Source organism: Festucalex cinctus, chromosome 14 (genome assembly GCF_051991245.1).
Source record: "Festucalex cinctus isolate MCC-2025b chromosome 14, RoL_Fcin_1.0, whole genome shotgun sequence".
NCBI lineage: Eukaryota > Metazoa > Chordata > Actinopteri > Syngnathiformes > Syngnathidae > Festucalex > Festucalex cinctus.
This window is the reverse complement of record NC_135424.1, coordinates 21089-39860: the sequence shown is the minus strand read 5'-3', so window position 1 is coordinate 39860 and position 18772 is coordinate 21089. Positions and strand designations below refer to the sequence as shown.

The 18772-nt window shown below is 55.2% G+C and overlaps 1 protein-coding gene and 3 long non-coding RNA genes across 5 annotated transcripts; all 4 read left to right on the top strand.

Moving 5' to 3' along the window:
- The first annotated feature begins 218 nt into the window (after nt 1–218).
- Nucleotides 219–3236, top strand: LOC144001590 (uncharacterized). Of its 2 annotated transcripts, XM_077496054.1 has the most exons (8): nt 219–395; nt 465–549; nt 1241–1399; nt 1961–2164; nt 2270–2380; nt 2567–2650; nt 2749–2923; nt 3004–3236. In XM_077496054.1, exons 2-7 carry the CDS (start codon nt 481–483, stop codon nt 2917–2919), a joined length of 798 nt encoding a protein of 265 aa, XP_077352180.1. In that variant the 5' UTR covers nt 219–395; nt 465–480; the 3' UTR covers nt 2920–2923; nt 3004–3236. The 2 variants fall into 2 exon arrangements, with proteins under 2 accessions (XP_077352180.1, XP_077352179.1); XM_077496053.1 differs by lacking the exon at nt 219–395 and having other exon boundaries at nt 452–549.
- Nucleotides 3237–4511: 1275 nt separating this feature from the next.
- On the top strand, nt 4512–5215 carry LOC144000963 (uncharacterized). The gene is made up of 3 exons (XR_013278343.1): nt 4512–4629; nt 4728–4902; nt 4983–5215. It is a non-coding gene; the product is annotated as an uncharacterized LOC144000963 (long non-coding RNA).
- Nucleotides 5216–8645: 3430 nt separating this feature from the next.
- On the top strand, nt 8646–9349 carry LOC144000964 (uncharacterized). The gene is made up of 3 exons (XR_013278344.1): nt 8646–8763; nt 8862–9036; nt 9117–9349. It is a non-coding gene; the product is annotated as an uncharacterized LOC144000964 (long non-coding RNA).
- Nucleotides 9350–12779: 3430 nt separating this feature from the next.
- LOC144000965 (uncharacterized) lies at nt 12780–13483 on the top strand. The gene is made up of 3 exons (XR_013278345.1): nt 12780–12897; nt 12996–13170; nt 13251–13483. It is a non-coding gene; the product is annotated as an uncharacterized LOC144000965 (long non-coding RNA).
- The last annotated feature ends 5289 nt before the right edge of the window (nt 13484–18772 follow it).

The window sequence follows — 18772 nt, the reverse complement described above, 5'->3', positions numbered from 1 at the left end:
CCGCGAAGCGGGCCCGAAGCGCCTAAATACCCAGGTCCAGTTCCAGGAAGTGGACCTGGGTATGGGTTCAGCCAAGATGTAGTCAGATTTGACCCACACTAGCCATCCTCTACAGTTAACAGATGGTACAGCTTGACTGTGTCGAAATTGTGGAATTATATGTAGGCAACCTGGAAATTGACTTGGATGGGTTAGTTTGGGTTTTTTTTTATGGTGGGCGTTACCGTTACACCCCCTTCGCAGTGATTGGTCAATGGCCAGTTGCAAGGCTGGGCTGAGTCTATAAAAGCAGTCGCTCTCAGTGCCGCCTTCAGAAGTCAAGCGAGCAAGGCGGAAAGCGGAAAAAAGGATGGGTCAATATCTGGGAAGTCCTCCTCCTGATTATGACCAGCAAGGTATGATATTTTCGAATAGCTTTCTTTGCATGTGCACTTGCAAAAAAAAATCATGGGGTCTCTTGACAGATGAGACACCTCCACAATGGATCCCGAGCATTGTGCTCACTGCACTGGAGCCCCAAATGAACATGGCAATGGAAACAAGTCAAGGGTAAGTTGGCAATGTCTACATCCAGCATGGCAACCTAAATTACTTAAAGATGATGTGTAATTCCTTAAAGATGACGTGAAATTCCTTAAAAATGGCGCGCAATTCCTTAAAAATGGCGCGCAATTCCTTAAAGATGACATGTAATTCCTTAAAGATGACATGCAATTCCTTAAAAATGACGCGCAATTCCTTAAAGATGACATGTAATTCCTTAAAGACGACATGTAATTCCTTAAAGACGACATGTAATTCCTTAAAGACGACATGTAATTCCTTAAAGATGACATGCAATTCCTTAAAAATGACGCGCAATTCCTTAAAGATGACATGTAATTCCTTAAAGATGACGTGTAATTCCCGGAAAGATGCGTTCATATTTGTAACTCAATCTGAGGCAAAACACTACTCAGTGAATTGCGTTTAGTTTGTTTAAACAACTTTTTCTATCTAGATTGACTTGGCGATGTTATGAGAGCGGATGGGAGTTTACACAGCACATGTGCCTCATCTACATATCTATTATGTGCCTCTTTGGAATGGTGTACCTCATCGTCATACTCATACTTTCACACTACAAAATCATAAAATAAAAGTCTGTTTGTTCAAGAAAGCTTTTCTGAGTCACGCAGTTCTTGCTTTCACCACAAGATGTCGCTTGACTGGGTAATTGTTAGTGTTTGTGTGTGGGAAGGAGGTGCCTTTGGACAATAGGAAGGTGATTGGCTGCAGTACCGTGACATCACCAACACCAGACTATTTAAGCCTGCGTTTGTCCAACCCCCATTCATTCGCATCGAAGTGTGAGGGCAAGCACAAGAAAGCGCCGCTGCAGGTTCCAAGGATGAGTGAGGTGAGTTCCTGGAAATGTGCGTGGCCTTTGGGGGAAAAGAGTCCGGTTTCAGGAATTCAAATCTCAAGCGAGTTCCCGCTCCAAGAATTCGTCCACAACCAAGGTACAGTTCTAGAAATCTACCGATAGCCGATAGCTTTTCCCTGGCCTCCGAGGCGGGCCCCTTGCGTGTTGAAGCCCCGCGAAGCGTCGCGTGGTCGCTGCTTCGTTCCCCCGTCCGCGCCCGGTTCCTGGAATTGGACCCCCAACCAAAGTCCAGTTCCTGGAATTGGACCCTCAACCAAAGTCCAGTTCCCGGAACTGTGCGGAGCGGGACCCAAGCGTAGCTAGCCCCCGCGAGGCCCCGCGCAGCGGGGCCGAGCACACCGGCCTCGCCTATGCCCGGTTCCTGGAATTGGACCCCCAAACCCAGTCCAGTTCCTGGAATTTGACCCCAAACCAAGGTCCAGTTCCAGGAATTCTACGGAGCACTCACTCCAGCCCCCAGTAAGTTCTGTGTCGCTATTGTGGAAGACATGACCCACACCCATGTATTATACATTGTTTTTTGTTTTTGTATAGGTGGACTTGATTTGCAGCGAGGAGGAGTCCCCGGAAGAACCTTTCGAGCCTTTAACACAGGAGGTCTCAGTGCCATTAACACAGGCCTCCCCGCTGAGAACTATCAAAGACGTGAACAGGTCTGAGCAGAATGTGGGGGCTGGATGGCAACTTTCAAGGGAGCCCGGGGATCTCGTCTCTACTCCACAGTCCGAGGAAAAAAAGGTACACATTGGAGTAATTGAGGTGATATCCAGGAAGTCCCATGTCACTATTGTGGAAGTTCCCCCCATTGCCATGGCTTCCAAATTGTATTTTGTCGTTGTATAGATGTACATGACTGAAGACGAAGATGAGATGGACGTCATGGAACAAATTGTCTTTCCCTTAACACAAGAAGTCTCCCTGCCCTTAACACAGAAGGTCTCCTCCCTGCACCGGGTGAGTAGAATTCCTGGAAGTGGTTCAATCAAATGCAACACTGCTTCATGCCACCAAAATATGACTGTTTCCTTTCTGGTGACAGACAGGCAGGGAAGCTGAGGTGAAATCCAGGAAGTCCCATGTCTCCTGTTGTTAAACTTGTGACCCATAGCTATGTCTTCTATTTTGCTTTTTGTACTATAGTCTGACCTCAGTGACTGGGAAGATGCGGAACAGATATTGGAACGTGCCTTGTTGGTAAAAAAACATGTCCGGCGCTTGAAATTTGTGAGTAGAATTCCTGGAAGTAATTCTGTCATTGTAATACACCGACATGTAATATTTCTTAACCCTAACCCGCAAAATATAACACACTGTGTCCTTAGGATTGTGATCCCACTGACACTCTCAAGTCCCGCAAGAAGAAGAGGATGACGAAGATTAAGTTAAAGAAAAAGGACAAATTCCATCCAAAAAGGGAACGAAACACAGCAAAAGAGATCTCCCAAACCAAATTCAGAGCCAACAACACTTCCAGAAAAAATCAGTCATCATAATTCTGTAAGTAGACTTGGGCTGCGGAGGGGGACTCTAATGTGGAAATCCTAAAATTAAACTTTTGTCGTTTTTATGTCTTTCAGGGTCAACGAAGAATACTCAAACGCACACCACAATTTTATTCCATGGTCAAAACTCTCTTCGAAAGAGAGATCCAGGAAAAGTTGGTCCTGAAAAAAAGAATACGGGAGATTGTGGCTGAACAACCAGCATTTCGACAGCTATGCCGTGAGCTGGAACTATGTGTTGAGAACATTTGAAACCAAGTCCGAATGATGATCAAAAGATGTGGAAATTAAAGTTAATTTGGAATGTTGGAGTTCTGGTGGGTCTTCTTTCAGGTTCTTTACATTGTATGTCATAAGACAATGCTGCATGCCTCTCACAATGTGTCAGGGTCGGTGGTTCCATTTCCCGCTTAAGTCCATTTCCAGGAATCCTACCTATGGGCTAAACCTGCGTCCCGAGGTGGGTGGTTCCGTTCCCAGCCTGAGTGAGTCCATTTTCAGGAATTGAGCCCCAACCAAGGTCCAGTCCCAGGATTCAACTGATCGGCTAACCTGCCTCCGCGAAGTCCAGTTCCAGGAATCCAACCCCCAACCAAGGTCCAGTTCCAGGATTGCTACCGATCGGCTAAACCTGCCCCGCGAAGCGGGGCCGAGAGCACCGGCCTGGTGGGTGGTTCCGATTCCGTCCCCCGCTTAAGTCCATTTCCAGGAATCCAACCCCCATCCAAGGTCCAATTCCAGGATTCCTACCGATCGGCTAACCTGACCCCCAGGTCCATTTCCAGGAATCCAACCCCAACCAACCGAGGTTCATTTCCAGGATTCCTACCGATCGGCTAACCTGCCCCGCTAGGTCGAATTCCAGGAATTCAACCTCAACCGAGGTCAACTTCCAGGAATCCGACCGATGGGCTAAACCTGACCCCCAAGGTCCATTTCCAGGAATGCTACCGATGGGCTAAACCTGCCCCGCGAAGCCGGGCCGAGAGCACCGGCCGGTGGGGGGTGGTTCGAAGTCGATTTCCAGGAATGCTACCGATGGGCTAAACCTGCCCCGCGAATCCGGGCCGAGAGCACCGGCCCGGGGTGGGTGGTTCGAAGTCGATTTCCAGGAATGCTACCGATGGGCTAAACCTGCCCCGCGAAGCCGGGCCGAGAGCACGGGCCCGGGGTGGGTTGTTCCGATTCCGTCCCCCGCTTAAGTCCATTTCCAGGAAACCAACCCCAAACAACCGAGGTTCATTTCCAGGATTCCTACCGATCGGTTAACTTGCCCGCTAGGTCGAATTCCAGGAATTCAACCTGGAGGACCGAGGTCGATTTCCAGGATTTCGACCGATGGGCTAAACCTGGCCCGCGAAGCGGGCCCCAAGCGCACCGAGGCCCCGCGAAGCGGGGCCGAGAACACCGCCATGGTAGCACCCGGGGAGGGAGGCTCCGTTCCCGGCTTGAGTCGATTTCCAGGAATTCGACACATCCAGGGTCGATTTCCAGGATTTCGACCGATGGGCTAAACCTGGCCCGCGAAGCGGGCCCCAAGCGCACCGAGTCCCATGTCTCCTGTTGTTAAACTTGTGACCCATAGCTATGTCTTCTATTTTGCTTTTTGTACTATAGTCTGACCTCAGTGACTGGGAAGATGCGGAACAGATATTGGAACGTGCCTTGTTGGTAAAAAAACATGTCCGGCGCTTGAAATTTGTGAGTAGAATTCCTGGAAGTAATTCTGTCATTGTAATACACCGACATGTAATATTTCTTAACCCTAACCCGCAAAATATAACACACTGTGTCCTTAGGATTGTGATCCCACTGACACTCTCAAGTCCCGCAAGAAGAAGAGGATGACGAAGATTAAGTTAAAGAAAAAGGACAAATTCCATCCAAAAAGGGAACGAAACACAGCAAAAGAGATCTCCCAAACCAAATTCAGAGCCAACAACACTTCCAGAAAAAATCAGTCATCATAATTCTGTAAGTAGACTTGGGCTGCGGAGGGGGACTCTAATGTGGAAATCCTAAAATTAAACTTTTGTCGTTTTTATGTCTTTCAGGGTCAACGAAGAATACTCAAACGCACACCACAATTTTATTCCATGGTCAAAACTCTCTTCGAAAGAGAGATCCAGGAAAAGTTGGTCCTGAAAAAAAGAATACGGGAGATTGTGGCTGAACAACCAGCATTTCGACAGCTATGCCGTGAGCTGGAACTATGTGTTGAGAACATTTGAAACCAAGTCCGAATGATGATCAAAAGATGTGGAAATTAAAGTTAATTTGGAATGTTGGAGTTCTGGTGGGTCTTCTTTCAGGTTCTTTACATTGTATGTCATAAGACAATGCTGCATGCCTCTCACAATGTGTCAGGGTCGGTGGTTCCATTTCCCGCTTAAGTCCATTTCCAGGAATCCTACCTATGGGCTAAACCTGCGTCCCGAGGTGGGTGGTTCCGTTCCCAGCCTGAGTGAGTCCATTTTCAGGAATTGAGCCCCAACCAAGGTCCAGTCCCAGGATTCAACTGATCGGCTAACCTGCCTCCGCGAAGTCCAGTTCCAGGAATCCAACCCCCAACCAAGGTCCAGTTCCAGGATTGCTACCGATCGGCTAAACCTGCCCCGCGAAGCGGGGCCGAGAGCACCGGCCTGGTGGGTGGTTCCGATTCCGTCCCCCGCTTAAGTCCATTTCCAGGAATCCAACCCCCATCCAAGGTCCAATTCCAGGATTCCTACCGATCGGCTAACCTGACCCCCAGGTCCATTTCCAGGAATCCAACCCCAACCAACCGAGGTTCATTTCCAGGATTCCTACCGATCGGCTAACCTGCCCCGCTAGGTCGAATTCCAGGAATTCAACCTCAACCGAGGTCAACTTCCAGGAATCCGACCGATGGGCTAAACCTGACCCCCAAGGTCCATTTCCAGGAATGCTACCGATGGGCTAAACCTGCCCCGCGAAGCCGGGCCGAGAGCACCGGCCGGTGGGGGGTGGTTCGAAGTCGATTTCCAGGAATGCTACCGATGGGCTAAACCTGCCCCGCGAAGCCGGGCCGAGAGCACCGGCCGGTGGGGGGTGGTTCGAAGTCGATTTCCAGGAATGCTACCGATGGGCTAAACCTGCCCCGCGAATCCGGGCCGAGAGCACCGGTCCGGGGTGGGTGGTTCCGATTCTGTCCCCCGGTTAAGTCCATTTCCAGGAAACCAACCCCAAACAACCGAGGTTCATTTCCAGGATTCCTACCGATCGGTTAACCTGCCAGGTAGGTCGAATTCCAGGAATTCAACCTGGAGGACCGAGGTCAACTTCCATGAAAGCTACCGATGGGCTAAACCTGACCTCCGAAGTCGATTTCCAGGAATGCTACCGATGGGATAAACCTGCCCCGCGAAGCCGGGCCGAGAGCACCGGCCGGTGGGGGGTGGTTCGAAGTCGATTTCCAGGAATGCTACCGATGGGCTAAACCTGCCCCGCGAATCCGGGCCGAGAGCACCGGCCGGTGGTGGGTGGTTCGAAGTCGATTTCCAGGAATGCTACCGATGGGCTAAACCTGCCCCGCGAATCCGGGCCGAGAGCACCGGTCCGGGGTGGGTGGTTCCGATTCTGTCCCCCGGTTAAGTCCATTTCCAGGAAACCAACCCCAAACAACCGAGGTTCATTTCCAGGATTCCTACCGATCGGTTAACCTGCCAGGTAGGTCGAATTCCAGGAATTCAACCTGGAGGACCGAGGTCAACTTCCATGAAAGCTACCGATGGGCTAAACCTGACCTCCGAAGTCGATTTCCAGGAATGCTACCGATGGGCTAAACCTGCCCCGCGAAGCCGGGCCGGGAGCACCGGCCGGTGGGGGGTGGTTCGAAGTCGATTTCCAGGAATGCTACCGATGGGCTAAACCTGCCCCGCGAATCCGGGCCGAGAGCACCGGCCGGTGGTGGGTGGTTCGAAGTCGATTTCCAGGAATGCTACCGATGGGCTAAACCTGCCCCGCGAATCCGGGCCGAGAGCACCGGTCCGGGGTGGGTGGTTCCGATTCTGTCCCCCGGTTAAGTCCATTTCCAGGAAACCAACCCCAAACAACCGAGGTTCATTTCCAGGATTCCTACCGATCGGTTAACCTGCCAGGTAGGTCGAATTCCAGGAATTCAACCTGGAGGACCGAGGTCAACTTCCATGAAAGCTACCGATGGGCTAAACCTGACCTCCGAAGTCGATTTCCAGGAATGCTACCGATGGGCTAAACCTGCCCCGCGAATCCGGGCCGAGAGCACCGGCGGGTGGGGGGTGGTTCGAAGTCAATTTCCAGGAATGCTACCGATGGGCTAAACCTGCCCCGCGAATCCGGGCCGAGAGCACCGGCCCGGGGTGGGTGGTTCGAAGTCGATTTCCAGGAATGCTACCGATGGGCTAAACCTGCCGTGCGAAGCCGGGCCGAGAGCACCGGTCCGGGGTGGGTGGTTCCGATTCTGTCCCCCGGTTAAGTCCAATTCCAGGAAACCAACCCCAAACAACCGAGGTTCATTTCCAGGATTCCTACCGATCGGTTAACCTGCCAGGTAGGTCGAATTCCAGGAATTCAACCTGGAGGACCGAGGTCAACTTCCATGAAAGCTACCGATGGGCTAAACCTGACCTCCGAAGTCGATTTCCAGGAATGCTACCGATGGGCTAAACCTGCCCCGCGAATCCGGGCCGAGAGCACCGGCGGGTGGGGGGTGGTTCGAAGTCAATTTCCAGGAATGCTACCGATGGGCTAAACCTGCCCCGCGAATCCGGGCCGAGAGCACCGGCCCGGGGTGGGTGGTTCGAAGTCGATTTCCAGGAATGCTACCGATGGGCTAAACCTGCCGTGCGAAGCCGGGCCGAGAGCACCGGTCCGGGGTGGGTGGTTCCGATTCTGTCCCCCGGTTAAGTCCAATTCCAGGAAACCAACCCCAAACAACCGAGGTTCATTTCCAGGATTCCTACCGATCGGTTAACCTGCCAGGTAGGTCGAATTCCAGGAATTCAACCTGGAGGACCGAGGTCAACTTCCATGAAAACTACCGATGGGCTAAACCTGACCTCCGAAGTCGATTTCCAGGAATGCTACCGATGGGCTAAACCTGCCCCGCGAAGCCGGGCCGAGAGCACCGGCGGGTGGGGGGTGGTTCGAAGTCGATTTCCAGGAATGCTACCGATGGGCTAAACCTGCCCCGCGAATCCGGGCCGAGAGCACCGGCCCGGGGTGGGTGGTTCGAAGTCGATTTCCAGGAATGCTACCGATGGGCTAAACCTGCCCCGCGAAGCCGGGCCGAGAGCACGGGCCCGGGGTGGGTTGTTCCGATTCCGTCCCCCGCTTAAGTCCATTTCCAGGAAACCAACCCCAAACAACCGAGGTTCATTTCCAGGATTCCTACCGATCGGTTAACTTGCCCGCTAGGTCGAATTCCAGGAATTCAACCTGGAGGACCGAGGTCGATTTCCAGGATTTCGACCGATGGGCTAAACCTGGCCCGCGAAGCGGGCCCCAAGCGCACCGAGGCCCCGCGAAGCGGGGCCGAGAACACCGCCATGGTAGCACCCGGGGAGGGAGGCTCCGTTCCCGGCTTGAGTCGATTTCCAGGAATTCGACACATCCAGGGTCGATTTCCAGGATTTCGACCGATGGGCTAAACCTGGCCCGCGAAGCGGGCCCCAAGCGCACCGAGTCCCATGTCTCCTGTTGTTAAACTTGTGACCCATAGCTATGTCTTCTATTTTGCTTTTTGTACTATAGTCTGACCTCAGTGACTGGGAAGATGCGGAACAGATATTGGAACGTGCCTTGTTGGTAAAAAAACATGTCCGGCGCTTGAAATTTGTGAGTAGAATTCCTGGAAGTAATTCTGTCATTGTAATACACCGACATGTAATATTTCTTAACCCTAACCCGCAAAATATAACACACTGTGTCCTTAGGATTGTGATCCCACTGACACTCTCAAGTCCCGCAAGAAGAAGAGGATGACGAAGATTAAGTTAAAGAAAAAGGACAAATTCCATCCAAAAAGGGAACGAAACACAGCAAAAGAGATCTCCCAAACCAAATTCAGAGCCAACAACACTTCCAGAAAAAATCAGTCATCATAATTCTGTAAGTAGACTTGGGCTGCGGAGGGGGACTCTAATGTGGAAATCCTAAAATTAAACTTTTGTCGTTTTTATGTCTTTCAGGGTCAACGAAGAATACTCAAACGCACACCACAATTTTATTCCATGGTCAAAACTCTCTTCGAAAGAGAGATCCAGGAAAAGTTGGTCCTGAAAAAAAGAATACGGGAGATTGTGGCTGAACAACCAGCATTTCGACAGCTATGCCGTGAGCTGGAACTATGTGTTGAGAACATTTGAAACCAAGTCCGAATGATGATCAAAAGATGTGGAAATTAAAGTTAATTTGGAATGTTGGAGTTCTGGTGGGTCTTCTTTCAGGTTCTTTACATTGTATGTCATAAGACAATGCTGCATGCCTCTCACAATGTGTCAGGGTCGGTGGTTCCATTTCCCGCTTAAGTCCATTTCCAGGAATCCTACCTATGGGCTAAACCTGCGTCCCGAGGTGGGTGGTTCCGTTCCCAGCCTGAGTGAGTCCATTTTCAGGAATTGAGCCCCAACCAAGGTCCAGTCCCAGGATTCAACTGATCGGCTAACCTGCCTCCGCGAAGTCCAGTTCCAGGAATCCAACCCCCAACCAAGGTCCAGTTCCAGGATTGCTACCGATCGGCTAAACCTGCCCCGCGAAGCGGGGCCGAGAGCACCGGCCTGGTGGGTGGTTCCGATTCCGTCCCCCGCTTAAGTCCATTTCCAGGAATCCAACCCCCATCCAAGGTCCAATTCCAGGATTCCTACCGATCGGCTAACCTGACCCCCAGGTCCATTTCCAGGAATCCAACCCCAACCAACCGAGGTTCATTTCCAGGATTCCTACCGATCGGCTAACCTGCCCCGCTAGGTCGAATTCCAGGAATTCAACCTCAACCGAGGTCAACTTCCAGGAATCCGACCGATGGGCTAAACCTGACCCCCAAGGTCCATTTCCAGGAATGCTACCGATGGGCTAAACCTGCCCCGCGAAGCCGGGCCGAGAGCACCGGCCGGTGGGGGGTGGTTCGAAGTCGATTTCCAGGAATGCTACCGATGGGCTAAACCTGCCCCGCGAAGCCGGGCCGAGAGCACCGGCCGGTGGGGGGTGGTTCGAAGTCGATTTCCAGGAATGCTACCGATGGGCTAAACCTGCCCCGCGAATCCGGGCCGAGAGCACCGGTCCGGGGTGGGTGGTTCCGATTCTGTCCCCCGGTTAAGTCCATTTCCAGGAAACCAACCCCAAACAACCGAGGTTCATTTCCAGGATTCCTACCGATCGGTTAACCTGCCAGGTAGGTCGAATTCCAGGAATTCAACCTGGAGGACCGAGGTCAACTTCCATGAAAGCTACCGATGGGCTAAACCTGACCTCCGAAGTCGATTTCCAGGAATGCTACCGATGGGATAAACCTGCCCCGCGAAGCCGGGCCGAGAGCACCGGCCGGTGGGGGGTGGTTCGAAGTCGATTTCCAGGAATGCTACCGATGGGCTAAACCTGCCCCGCGAATCCGGGCCGAGAGCACCGGCCGGTGGTGGGTGGTTCGAAGTCGATTTCCAGGAATGCTACCGATGGGCTAAACCTGCCCCGCGAATCCGGGCCGAGAGCACCGGTCCGGGGTGGGTGGTTCCGATTCTGTCCCCCGGTTAAGTCCATTTCCAGGAAACCAACCCCAAACAACCGAGGTTCATTTCCAGGATTCCTACCGATCGGTTAACCTGCCAGGTAGGTCGAATTCCAGGAATTCAACCTGGAGGACCGAGGTCAACTTCCATGAAAGCTACCGATGGGCTAAACCTGACCTCCGAAGTCGATTTCCAGGAATGCTACCGATGGGCTAAACCTGCCCCGCGAAGCCGGGCCGGGAGCACCGGCCGGTGGGGGGTGGTTCGAAGTCGATTTCCAGGAATGCTACCGATGGGCTAAACCTGCCCCGCGAATCCGGGCCGAGAGCACCGGCCGGTGGTGGGTGGTTCGAAGTCGATTTCCAGGAATGCTACCGATGGGCTAAACCTGCCCCGCGAATCCGGGCCGAGAGCACCGGTCCGGGGTGGGTGGTTCCGATTCTGTCCCCCGGTTAAGTCCATTTCCAGGAAACCAACCCCAAACAACCGAGGTTCATTTCCAGGATTCCTACCGATCGGTTAACCTGCCAGGTAGGTCGAATTCCAGGAATTCAACCTGGAGGACCGAGGTCAACTTCCATGAAAGCTACCGATGGGCTAAACCTGACCTCCGAAGTCGATTTCCAGGAATGCTACCGATGGGCTAAACCTGCCCCGCGAATCCGGGCCGAGAGCACCGGCGGGTGGGGGGTGGTTCGAAGTCAATTTCCAGGAATGCTACCGATGGGCTAAACCTGCCCCGCGAATCCGGGCCGAGAGCACCGGCCCGGGGTGGGTGGTTCGAAGTCGATTTCCAGGAATGCTACCGATGGGCTAAACCTGCCGTGCGAAGCCGGGCCGAGAGCACCGGTCCGGGGTGGGTGGTTCCGATTCTGTCCCCCGGTTAAGTCCAATTCCAGGAAACCAACCCCAAACAACCGAGGTTCATTTCCAGGATTCCTACCGATCGGTTAACCTGCCAGGTAGGTCGAATTCCAGGAATTCAACCTGGAGGACCGAGGTCAACTTCCATGAAAGCTACCGATGGGCTAAACCTGACCTCCGAAGTCGATTTCCAGGAATGCTACCGATGGGCTAAACCTGCCCCGCGAATCCGGGCCGAGAGCACCGGCGGGTGGGGGGTGGTTCGAAGTCAATTTCCAGGAATGCTACCGATGGGCTAAACCTGCCCCGCGAATCCGGGCCGAGAGCACCGGCCCGGGGTGGGTGGTTCGAAGTCGATTTCCAGGAATGCTACCGATGGGCTAAACCTGCCGTGCGAAGCCGGGCCGAGAGCACCGGTCCGGGGTGGGTGGTTCCGATTCTGTCCCCCGGTTAAGTCCAATTCCAGGAAACCAACCCCAAACAACCGAGGTTCATTTCCAGGATTCCTACCGATCGGTTAACCTGCCAGGTAGGTCGAATTCCAGGAATTCAACCTGGAGGACCGAGGTCAACTTCCATGAAAACTACCGATGGGCTAAACCTGACCTCCGAAGTCGATTTCCAGGAATGCTACCGATGGGCTAAACCTGCCCCGCGAAGCCGGGCCGAGAGCACCGGCGGGTGGGGGGTGGTTCGAAGTCGATTTCCAGGAATGCTACCGATGGGCTAAACCTGCCCCGCGAATCCGGGCCGAGAGCACCGGCCCGGGGTGGGTGGTTCGAAGTCGATTTCCAGGAATGCTACCGATGGGCTAAACCTGCCCCGCGAAGCCGGGCCGAGAGCACGGGCCCGGGGTGGGTTGTTCCGATTCCGTCCCCCGCTTAAGTCCATTTCCAGGAAACCAACCCCAAACAACCGAGGTTCATTTCCAGGATTCCTACCGATCGGTTAACTTGCCCGCTAGGTCGAATTCCAGGAATTCAACCTGGAGGACCGAGGTCGATTTCCAGGATTTCGACCGATGGGCTAAACCTGGCCCGCGAAGCGGGCCCCAAGCGCACCGAGGCCCCGCGAAGCGGGGCCGAGAACACCGCCATGGTAGCACCCGGGGAGGGAGGCTCCGTTCCCGGCTTGAGTCGATTTCCAGGAATTCGACACATCCAGGGTCGATTTCCAGGATTTCGACCGATGGGCTAAACCTGGCCCGCGAAGCGGGCCCCAAGCGCACCGAGTCCCATGTCTCCTGTTGTTAAACTTGTGACCCATAGCTATGTCTTCTATTTTGCTTTTTGTACTATAGTCTGACCTCAGTGACTGGGAAGATGCGGAACAGATATTGGAACGTGCCTTGTTGGTAAAAAAACATGTCCGGCGCTTGAAATTTGTGAGTAGAATTCCTGGAAGTAATTCTGTCATTGTAATACACCGACATGTAATATTTCTTAACCCTAACCCGCAAAATATAACACACTGTGTCCTTAGGATTGTGATCCCACTGACACTCTCAAGTCCCGCAAGAAGAAGAGGATGACGAAGATTAAGTTAAAGAAAAAGGACAAATTCCATCCAAAAAGGGAACGAAACACAGCAAAAGAGATCTCCCAAACCAAATTCAGAGCCAACAACACTTCCAGAAAAAATCAGTCATCATAATTCTGTAAGTAGACTTGGGCTGCGGAGGGGGACTCTAATGTGGAAATCCTAAAATTAAACTTTTGTCGTTTTTATGTCTTTCAGGGTCAACGAAGAATACTCAAACGCACACCACAATTTTATTCCATGGTCAAAACTCTCTTCGAAAGAGAGATCCAGGAAAAGTTGGTCCTGAAAAAAAGAATACGGGAGATTGTGGCTGAACAACCAGCATTTCGACAGCTATGCCGTGAGCTGGAACTATGTGTTGAGAACATTTGAAACCAAGTCCGAATGATGATCAAAAGATGTGGAAATTAAAGTTAATTTGGAATGTTGGAGTTCTGGTGGGTCTTCTTTCAGGTTCTTTACATTGTATGTCATAAGACAATGCTGCATGCCTCTCACAATGTGTCAGGGTCGGTGGTTCCATTTCCCGCTTAAGTCCATTTCCAGGAATCCTACCTATGGGCTAAACCTGCGTCCCGAGGTGGGTGGTTCCGTTCCCAGCCTGAGTGAGTCCATTTTCAGGAATTGAGCCCCAACCAAGGTCCAGTCCCAGGATTCAACTGATCGGCTAACCTGCCTCCGCGAAGTCCAGTTCCAGGAATCCAACCCCCAACCAAGGTCCAGTTCCAGGATTGCTACCGATCGGCTAAACCTGCCCCGCGAAGCGGGGCCGAGAGCACCGGCCTGGTGGGTGGTTCCGATTCCGTCCCCCGCTTAAGTCCATTTCCAGGAATCCAACCCCCATCCAAGGTCCAATTCCAGGATTCCTACCGATCGGCTAACCTGACCCCCAGGTCCATTTCCAGGAATCCAACCCCAACCAACCGAGGTTCATTTCCAGGATTCCTACCGATCGGCTAACCTGCCCCGCTAGGTCGAATTCCAGGAATTCAACCTCAACCGAGGTCAACTTCCAGGAATCCGACCGATGGGCTAAACCTGACCCCCAAGGTCCATTTCCAGGAATGCTACCGATGGGCTAAACCTGCCCCGCGAAGCCGGGCCGAGAGCACCGGCCGGTGGGGGGTGGTTCGAAGTCGATTTCCAGGAATGCTACCGATGGGCTAAACCTGCCCCGCGAAGCCGGGCCGAGAGCACCGGCCGGTGGGGGGTGGTTCGAAGTCGATTTCCAGGAATGCTACCGATGGGCTAAACCTGCCCCGCGAATCCGGGCCGAGAGCACCGGTCCGGGGTGGGTGGTTCCGATTCTGTCCCCCGGTTAAGTCCATTTCCAGGAAACCAACCCCAAACAACCGAGGTTCATTTCCAGGATTCCTACCGATCGGTTAACCTGCCAGGTAGGTCGAATTCCAGGAATTCAACCTGGAGGACCGAGGTCAACTTCCATGAAAGCTACCGATGGGCTAAACCTGACCTCCGAAGTCGATTTCCAGGAATGCTACCGATGGGATAAACCTGCCCCGCGAAGCCGGGCCGAGAGCACCGGCCGGTGGGGGGTGGTTCGAAGTCGATTTCCAGGAATGCTACCGATGGGCTAAACCTGCCCCGCGAATCCGGGCCGAGAGCACCGGCCGGTGGTGGGTGGTTCGAAGTCGATTTCCAGGAATGCTACCGATGGGCTAAACCTGCCCCGCGAATCCGGGCCGAGAGCACCGGTCCGGGGTGGGTGGTTCCGATTCTGTCCCCCGGTTAAGTCCATTTCCAGGAAACCAACCCCAAACAACCGAGGTTCATTTCCAGGATTCCTACCGATCGGTTAACCTGCCAGGTAGGTCGAATTCCAGGAATTCAACCTGGAGGACCGAGGTCAACTTCCATGAAAGCTACCGATGGGCTAAACCTGACCTCCGAAGTCGATTTCCAGGAATGCTACCGATGGGCTAAACCTGCCCCGCGAAGCCGGGCCGGGAGCACCGGCCGGTGGGGGGTGGTTCGAAGTCGATTTCCAGGAATGCTACCGATGGGCTAAACCTGCCCCGCGAATCCGGGCCGAGAGCACCGGCCGGTGGTGGGTGGTTCGAAGTCGATTTCCAGGAATGCTACCGATGGGCTAAACCTGCCCCGCGAATCCGGGCCGAGAGCACCGGTCCGGGGTGGGTGGTTCCGATTCTGTCCCCCGGTTAAGTCCATTTCCAGGAAACCAACCCCAAACAACCGAGGTTCATTTCCAGGATTCCTACCGATCGGTTAACCTGCCAGGTAGGTCGAATTCCAGGAATTCAACCTGGAGGACCGAGGTCAACTTCCATGAAAGCTACCGATGGGCTAAACCTGACCTCCGAAGTCGATTTCCAGGAATGCTACCGATGGGCTAAACCTGCCCCGCGAATCCGGGCCGAGAGCACCGGCGGGTGGGGGGTGGTTCGAAGTCAATTTCCAGGAATGCTACCGATGGGCTAAACCTGCCCCGCGAATCCGGGCCGAGAGCACCGGCCCGGGGTGGGTGGTTCGAAGTCGATTTCCAGGAATGCTACCGATGGGCTAAACCTGCCGTGCGAAGCCGGGCCGAGAGCACCGGTCCGGGGTGGGTGGTTCCGATTCTGTCCCCCGGTTAAGTCCAATTCCAGGAAACCAACCCCAAACAACCGAGGTTCATTTCCAGGATTCCTACCGATCGGTTAACCTGCCAGGTAGGTCGAATTCCAGGAATTCAACCTGGAGGACCGAGGTCAACTTCCATGAAAGCTACCGATGGGCTAAACCTGACCTCCGAAGTCGATTTCCAGGAATGCTACCGATGGGCTAAACCTGCCCCGCGAATCCGGGCCGAGAGCACCGGCGGGTGGGGGGTGGTTCGAAGTCAATTTCCAGGAATGCTACCGATGGGCTAAACCTGCCCCGCGAATCCGGGCCGAGAGCACCGGCCCGGGGTGGGTGGTTCGAAGTCGATTTCCAGGAATGCTACCGATGGGCTAAACCTGCCGTGCGAAGCCGGGCCGAGAGCACCGGTCCGGGGTGGGTGGTTCCGATTCTGTCCCCCGGTTAAGTCCAATTCCAGGAAACCAACCCCAAACAACCGAGGTTCATTTCCAGGATTCCTACCGATCGGTTAACCTGCCAGGTAGGTCGAATTCCAGGAATTCAACCTGGAGGACCGAGGTCAACTTCCATGAAAACTACCGATGGGCTAAACCTGACCTCCGAAGTCGATTTCCAGGAATGCTACCGATGGGCTAAACCTGCCCCGCGAAGCCGGGCCGAGAGCACCGGCGGGTGGGGGGTGGTTCGAAGTCGATTTCCAGGAATGCTACCGATGGGCTAAACCTGCCCCGCGAATCCGGGCCGAGAGCACCGGCCCGGGGTGGGTGGTTCGAAGTCGATTTCCAGGAATGCTACCGATGGGCTAAACCTGCCCCGCGAAGCCGGGCCGAGAGCACGGGCCCGGGGTGGGTTGTTCCGATTCCGTCCCCCGCTTAAGTCCATTTCCAGGAAACCAACCCCAAACAACCGAGGTTCATTTCCAGGATTCCTACCGATCGGTTAACTTGCCCGCTAGGTCGAATTCCAGGAATTCAACCTGGAGGACCGAGGTCGATTTCCAGGATTTCGACCGATGGGCTAAACCTGGCCCGCGAAGCGGGCCCCAAGCGCACCGAGGCCCCGCGAAGCGGGGCCGAGAACACCGCCATGGTAGCACCCGGGGAGGGAGGCTCCGTTCCCGGCTTGAGTCGATTTCCAGGAATTCGACACATCCAGGGTCGATTTCCAGGATTTCGACCGATGGGCTAAACCTGGCCCGCGAAGCGGGCCCCAAGCGCACCGAGGCCCCGCGAAGCGGGGCCGAGAACACCGCCATGGTAGCACCCGGGGAGGGAGGCTCCGTTCCCGGCTTGAGTCGATTTCCAGGAATTCGACACATCCAGGGTCGATTTCCAGGATTTCGACCGATGGGCTAAACCTGGCCCGCGAAGCGGGCCCCAAGCGCACCGAGGCCCCGCGAAGCGGGGCCGAGAACACCGCCATGGTAGCACCCGGGGAGGGAGGCTCCGTTCCCGGCTTGAGTCGATTTCCAGGAATTCGACACATCCAGGGTCGATTTCCAGGATTTCGACCGATGGGCTAAACCTGGCCCGCGAAGCGGGCCCCAAGCGCACCGAGGCCCCGCGAAGCGGGGCCGAGAACACCGCCATGGTAGCACCCGGGGAGGGAGGCTCCGTTCCCGGCTTGAGTCAATTTCCAGGAATTCGACACATCCAGGGTCGATTTCCAGGATTTCGACCGATGGGCTAAACCTGGCCCGCGAAGCGGGCCCCAAGCGCACCGAGGCCCCGCGAAGCGGGGCCGAGAACACCGCCATGGTAGCACCCGGGGAGGGAGGTTCCGTTTCCGGCTTGAGTCGATTTCCAGGAATTCGACACATCCAGGGTCGATTTCCAGGATTTCGACCGATGGGCTAAACCTGGCCCGCGAAGCGGGCCCCAAGCGCACCGAGGCCCCGCGAAGCGGGGCCGAGAACACCGCCATGGTAGCACCCGGGGAGGGAGGCTCCGTTCCCGGCTTGAGTCGATTTCCAGGAATTCAACACATCCAGGGTCGATTTCCAGGATTTCGACCGATGGGCTAAACCCGGCCCGCGAAGCGGGCCCCAAGCGCACCGAGGCCCCGCGAAGCGGGGCCGAGAACACCGCCATGGTAGCACCCGGGGAGGGAGGCTCCGTTCCCGGCTTGAGTCGATTTCCAGGAATTCGACACATCCAGGGTCGATTTCCAGGATTTCGACCGATGGGCTAAACCCGGCCCGCGAAGCGGGCCCCAAGCGCACCGAGGCCCCGCGAAGCGGGGCCGAGAACACCGGCCCCGACCGGCCCGACACCGGCCCCGACCGTCCCGGGTTTGGTGGGTCAAGCTCCCCTTCGGTCGAATTCCAGGAATTCAACCCGGAGCGAGGTCGAATTCCAGGAATGCTACCGATGGGTACAACCTGGCCCGCGCAGCGGGCCCCAAGCGCACCGAGGCCCCGCGGAGCGGGGCCGAGAGCACCGGCCCCGACTGGCCCGACACCGGCCCCGACCGGCCCGGGTTTGGTGGGTCAAGCTCCCCTTCGGTCGAATTCCAGGAATGCTACCTGGAGCGAGGTCGAATTCCAGGAATGCTACCGATGGGCACAACCTGGCCCGCGCAGCGGGCCCCAAGCGCACCGAGGCCCCGCGGAGCGGGGCCGAGAGCACCGGCCCCGACCGGCCCGACACCGGCCCCGACCGGCCCGGGTTTGGTGGGTCAAGCTCCCCTTCGGTCGAATTCCAGGAATGCTACCTGGACCGAGGTCGAATTCCAGGAATGCTACCGATGGGCACAACCTGGCCCGCGCAGCGGGCCCCAAGCGCACCGAGGCCCCGCGGAGCGGGTCCGAGAGCACCGGCCCCGACCGGCCCGACACCGGCCCCGACCGGCCCGGGTTTGGTGGGTCAAGCTCCCCTTCGTTCGAATTCCAGGAATGCTACCTGGAGCGAGGTCGAATTCCAGGAATGCTACCGATGGGCACAACCTGGCCCGCGCAGCGGGCCCCAAGCGCACCGAGGCCCCGCGAAGCGGGGCCGAGAACACCGCCATGGTAGCACCCGGGGAGGGAGGCTCCGTTCCCGGCTTGAGTCGATTTCCAGGAATTCAACACATCCAGGGTCGATTTCCAGGATTTCGACCGATGGGCTAAACCCGGC

Coding starts and splice junctions, on each gene's coding strand:
- LOC144001590 (XM_077496054.1), top strand. CDS start 481: ATGGATCCCGAGCATTGTGCTCACTGCACTGGAGCCCCAAATGAACAT. Junction 550..1,240: donor GCAATGGAAACAAGTCAAGG/GTAAGTTGGCAA, acceptor GTGTGTGGGAAG/GAGGTGCCTTTGGACAATAG. Junction 2,381..2,566: donor AGGTCTCCTCCCTGCACCGG/GTGAGTAGAATT, acceptor TTTGTACTATAG/TCTGACCTCAGTGACTGGGA.